This window comes from Poecilia formosa, unplaced genomic scaffold (assembly GCF_000485575.1).
Source record: "Poecilia formosa unplaced genomic scaffold, Poecilia_formosa-5.1.2 Scaffold1048, whole genome shotgun sequence".
Taxonomy (NCBI): Eukaryota; Metazoa; Chordata; class Actinopteri; order Cyprinodontiformes; family Poeciliidae; genus Poecilia; species Poecilia formosa.
In genome coordinates this window covers 41,972-46,338 of record NW_006800987.1, presented here as the reverse complement: position 1 = coordinate 46,338, position 4,367 = coordinate 41,972, and the positions used below count along the sequence as shown (strand labels likewise).

The 4,367-nt window shown below is 48.1% G+C and overlaps 1 protein-coding gene across 2 annotated transcripts in view; it reads left to right on the top strand.

Annotated features, from left to right (window-relative positions):
- The window catches only part of LOC103132423 (matrin-3-like), an 8,917-nt gene extending 5,259 nt beyond the window's left edge, over nt 1–3,658 (top strand). For both annotated transcript variants that reach the window (XM_007544228.2, XM_007544229.2), the window contains exons 4-9: nt 2,562–2,588; nt 2,678–2,760; nt 2,831–2,871; nt 2,943–3,059; nt 3,145–3,270; nt 3,341–3,658. In XM_007544228.2, coding sequence (XP_007544290.1) covers nt 2,562–2,588; nt 2,678–2,760; nt 2,831–2,871; nt 2,943–3,059; nt 3,145–3,270; nt 3,341–3,598 — 652 coding nt within the window. In that variant the 3' untranslated portion in view covers nt 3,599–3,658. The remainder of the gene's footprint in view (nt 1–2,561; nt 2,589–2,677; nt 2,761–2,830; nt 2,872–2,942; nt 3,060–3,144; nt 3,271–3,340) is intronic.
- The last annotated feature ends 709 nt before the right edge of the window (nt 3,659–4,367 follow it).

Genomic DNA, 4,367 nt, shown 5'->3' with positions numbered 1-4,367 from the left:
CAGAGGCACCAGAGCTCACCGGAGGGAAACCAGCTCACCGGAGGGAAACCAGTTCACCGGAGGGAAACCAGTTCACCGGAGGGAAACCAGTTCACTGGAGCCACCGGAGCTCCGCCGGACATTTCCAGGTCCTGGAGTTTCCTCGCCAGCCTCACAGACCCAGTTGATGGTCTGTGTTGCCCTGATCCAGAGGAGCAACTGGCCAACGCACCAGCAGCAGTGTGAAGGCTTCCAGAAAACCTCTGACAAAGGAAATGTAACAAAGAACTGAGAATAACTTTTGTTATTCAATAAATACTTGGTCTCCACCATAATTTGCTAATTCTTAAAAACATCAGACAATATGATTTTATTTTTTAGATATTTCCTCATCCTGTCTCTTAGTTGAGGTCTACTAATGATGGGGGTGGCGAACCTGAGGCTCTGAAATTTCCCATCCCCTTGAAGGCAGCACCGACTAAAGCAGCGTGCAGTCAGGTGGTGAAATATGTGAAGCCGGTGCTGCGGTATCAGAGGGTCCAGGAGGGCCGACCGCAGGAAGCTGCTTTCCTCTGCGGGGCTCTGATGGGTATTTTCCAAACCTACATAGAAAAGAAAGAACCACAGACGACTTATGTGAGTTTTATGGCCGAACTTTTGCAAAAGGAGAAGTTTCATCAAAGTGCTGCTCCCTGAGCGTTCTGCCCTCTCAGCTGGAGCCGGCCTGTTATTTAGGAGAAGGAAACAGATGTGAGCTCTGTCTGTCTACACAGGTCATGTCGCCCTTTCCCTTGACAGCGATTTCTCCCAAGGGTGGAGGGAACAATCAGTCCTTGGAGACAATAAGAAGGTCAAACGCTTCCAAATGAAAATCACAACACTCTATAGTAATGTAAGACTGATTAATGCTCTAGCAATAATGTATGATATTATAAACAGTGATAACACTCTGACTTCCTGTCGCCTGCATTATTTCATTATTTCGTGCTGCATCCAGGGATTGTGGCGCAGAGTGAAGCAGGATAAGCTGCTGCTAGAAGCGAACAGGTCAGAGTTTGTGCAGCAGGTTCTGGTGCCGCTACTCGGTTCTGATCCCAGCGGTGCTGTGCACATGGCAGTGAGTGGCAGGTTCATGCATTTCAGATAAACAGCAGGAAACGGACTCCTGTGACAGTTTACATGAATATTTATTACGGAGCGTCAGGCCTGCTGTTTAACCCGTGAAGGTTTAATTTAGTGCTCATGTTCCAAATGTTTAAAGGTGTTACAGGTTTATGTTAAATGCCCCCTTAAGACTATTGAGCAGGAAGATGTAAAAAGGGCTGAATGGGGACCAGTGATGATCTTGTGGTGTTTCAAAAAATGTTTAAAGTGTAAAATATGCAAATGTTAGAAGTTACCACCTCAAATACATACAAATCTGAGCCATGCGAGTAAGTTGCCAACATACTTCAGAAATGTCCTGAGACATTTTCACGAAGCTCCAAAGTTTCTGAGTGTTGAATCGTTTCCTGTTTTCACTCGCGTGAAAAAGTTTCTTGGAGTAACAAACCGAATCTAAAGGCGTCCCACTGACACAGGGTATAACTTTCAGCAGCAATGCCATATGAAGCTAATCTTGAAATTGCTGTGTGGCTCTTCATGGTGACGATGAGCTGAATTTGGCTCTTGATGCTGAACTGGTTCGTGACCCCTGACCTGTGATGTCAGCTTCAGCCTCGCCTTTTTACCTGGGAGAACTTGCACAGCTGGTGGCCGACTACTTGTGATTGTACTTGACATGAACTCGCATCTCCCTGGAGTGACTGATTAATAACAGGTAGAGCTTTAGCATTGATGCTAATGCTAGGGGATATGAAGGTCAAATTGTTGTTTAAAGGGCCGGTGTTACATAAAACCAACTTTTTGATTTTCCATCATGTTTTTTTGCTCTGATTTTTTCATGCTTGAGAAGTCCATTAATCTCCATGGCAACCATTCAGCTGCTAAACGCCTGGGTGGCCCAACCCCGCCTTTCAAGTCAAACTCCTTCTCCCCTTCGCTTCTCCAGACTAGCCGGCAGCAATTGGCAAACACCTGCTGAGGTCGTTATAGGAGCTGCTGCTCGGAGCAATGCTGGTAAAACATTAAAGGGTTAAAGAGGAGTCATGTTGGGACGACTTCCTGGAGGCGGAGCTTCAGGAGAAGCAGGAGTTTTTAAAGAGACGGAGGAACAATTTGAATATGTTAAATCAGGAAGTCAAATTCTTTTTAAATCATATTTGATGTATAAAACATTTTATAACAACTGAAGGTGACATAGTTACTGGATTATGATGTAATTTGACACTATGTAGCTGGAAAATCCATCATTCTGTTAACTTTATTCATAATGTCCTTCATATCTCCTATTGATTTCTCAAAAGGTGCATGAATAGATTAGAAACGTTGTCCATTGGCCCTCAGCAGAGCAGCAGCGACTCACAAACAGAAAGCATTATCACAGTGATGCTGTTGCCATGGTGACGTCTGGAGCAGTCTGACTGGTTCAGAGGGGGAACTGGGAGCTGTGGTGTTCTCTGATGGCTGTCATGTTGTTTCAGGTACCCAGACTGGGAGCCTGGCAGGAGGTAGGAGACACACACACACAGAGAGAGAGACTCCAGTCTCCTAGTGTCCTAGTCCAAGTCGGTAACATCTGGCTGTCATTGGGTCGCAGGGACGGCCCCAACCTGTCTGCGGGCCTGCTGGGACCGTCGCCCATGTCCTCCGGACCGCTAGGCGGGATGTCCTCCAGCTGGGGTGAGACGTCCTGACGGGAAGCTGGTCTGGTTCCGTCTCCTCGGTTCTGACCGGTTCTGTTTGTCTGCAGGAGGCCGCGGCCGCTCCGAACTCCCCATGGGCCAGAACACAGTGAGTCGGACCTCCGTCCGCCGACCCGGTTCTGTTCCCGCTCCGTCTGACGGTTCTGGTGTCGTCCTCAGCTCCGCAGCAGGGTGGTGGTGGTGAAGTACGACAGGAAGCCTCTGAGCAACAAGACGCTGTTCGCCTTCACCGAGACGTTCGGCCGCCTGCGGGAGCACCTCATCCTGTCCAACAAGGTACTGGTCCCGGTCCGGCCGGGTCGGATCCGGTCCGACCAGGTCCGGTCCGGCCCGGTTGGCAGCGCTGCGTTTCGCCCCTCAGGCCTTCCTGGAGATGGAGAGCCACGAAGCGGCGGCCAACATGGTGGCCTTCTACAAGCAGCATCCCACCAAGCTGTATGGGAAGCCCGTCACCTTCTACCTGTCCCAGAGGCTCATGGTCATCGAGGTAACGCTGCCGCCCGACAGGTGGACTTCCGGAACCGCCGGAACCGGACTCATGCCTGTTCTGTGTGCAGAAGTCCCACCGGGGCGCGGACCCAGCGGCGGACCGGCCCTCCAGGGACGTGGTCGGCCACGGCAGCAAGGTGGTGTTCTTCGCCAACCTGCCCAAAGATGACGATCAGAAGAAGGAGCTGCTGACCATCGCCAGACGCTTCGGCACCGTGGATAAGCACCTGTTCCTCACTGACCAGGTAACCATCAGAACCGCCTCGGAACCGGACCGGGACAAAAGAGGGGCGGAGCTTCAGCTGAGGTCCAGGTGTTCCTCCTGAAACTGTCGGCTTTTTTTCAGCTCCTCTGATTTTATTGTTTGGAAAAGAACTTTAATGATTAAAAAACCCCAAAAACGTCAGTGGCTGAAAAAATTCAAGATGGCTGCCATGTTTATCAAGGATAATTTATTTTTGCACTGAGTTTGCCAATATTTATCGTTAATGAATACAAATCTTATAGAAACCATGTTTAGGCACAGCTAACCAAAAAGTTAGCTTCACTAATTTGATAAACAAGAATCTTAGCTCTGCTAATACTAAACTGCTAACCACATAAAAATGATCAGAAGCTAACGCTAACCATTAAGGCTCGCTAACAATAAAGTCCTCAGTTTCTGATTCTGTGGCATTTTGAAGTTTTATGAACATGACGACCAAAGAGGAAAACATGAGACAAAAACTTCATTAAAAGATGGGGAACATTTTATGACAATAATTCTTTTAAAAGGTTCAAAAATGGTGGCCATTTTGAAAAATGGCTCTCATCCAAAAATTCCAGTGGCTGACAGGAAATATGAAAAACCGTCTGACCTGAGGGGTTATCATGCTAATATTATTGCAATAAAAAGGATTTTAAAGTAAATAGTCTGCTTGTTAGAGGTGTGCCGATCGATCGGTCACCGATCATAATCGGGCCGATTTTCGTGAAAAAGTGCATGATCGGTGATCGGCGATCATTGGCTCTTGTTGCCGATACCGATCATCTCAATTCCAGCCTGCCTGTGCAGCTGGTCTCCTCTTTACTTCACTCTGCGCAAATGTGCAGCAA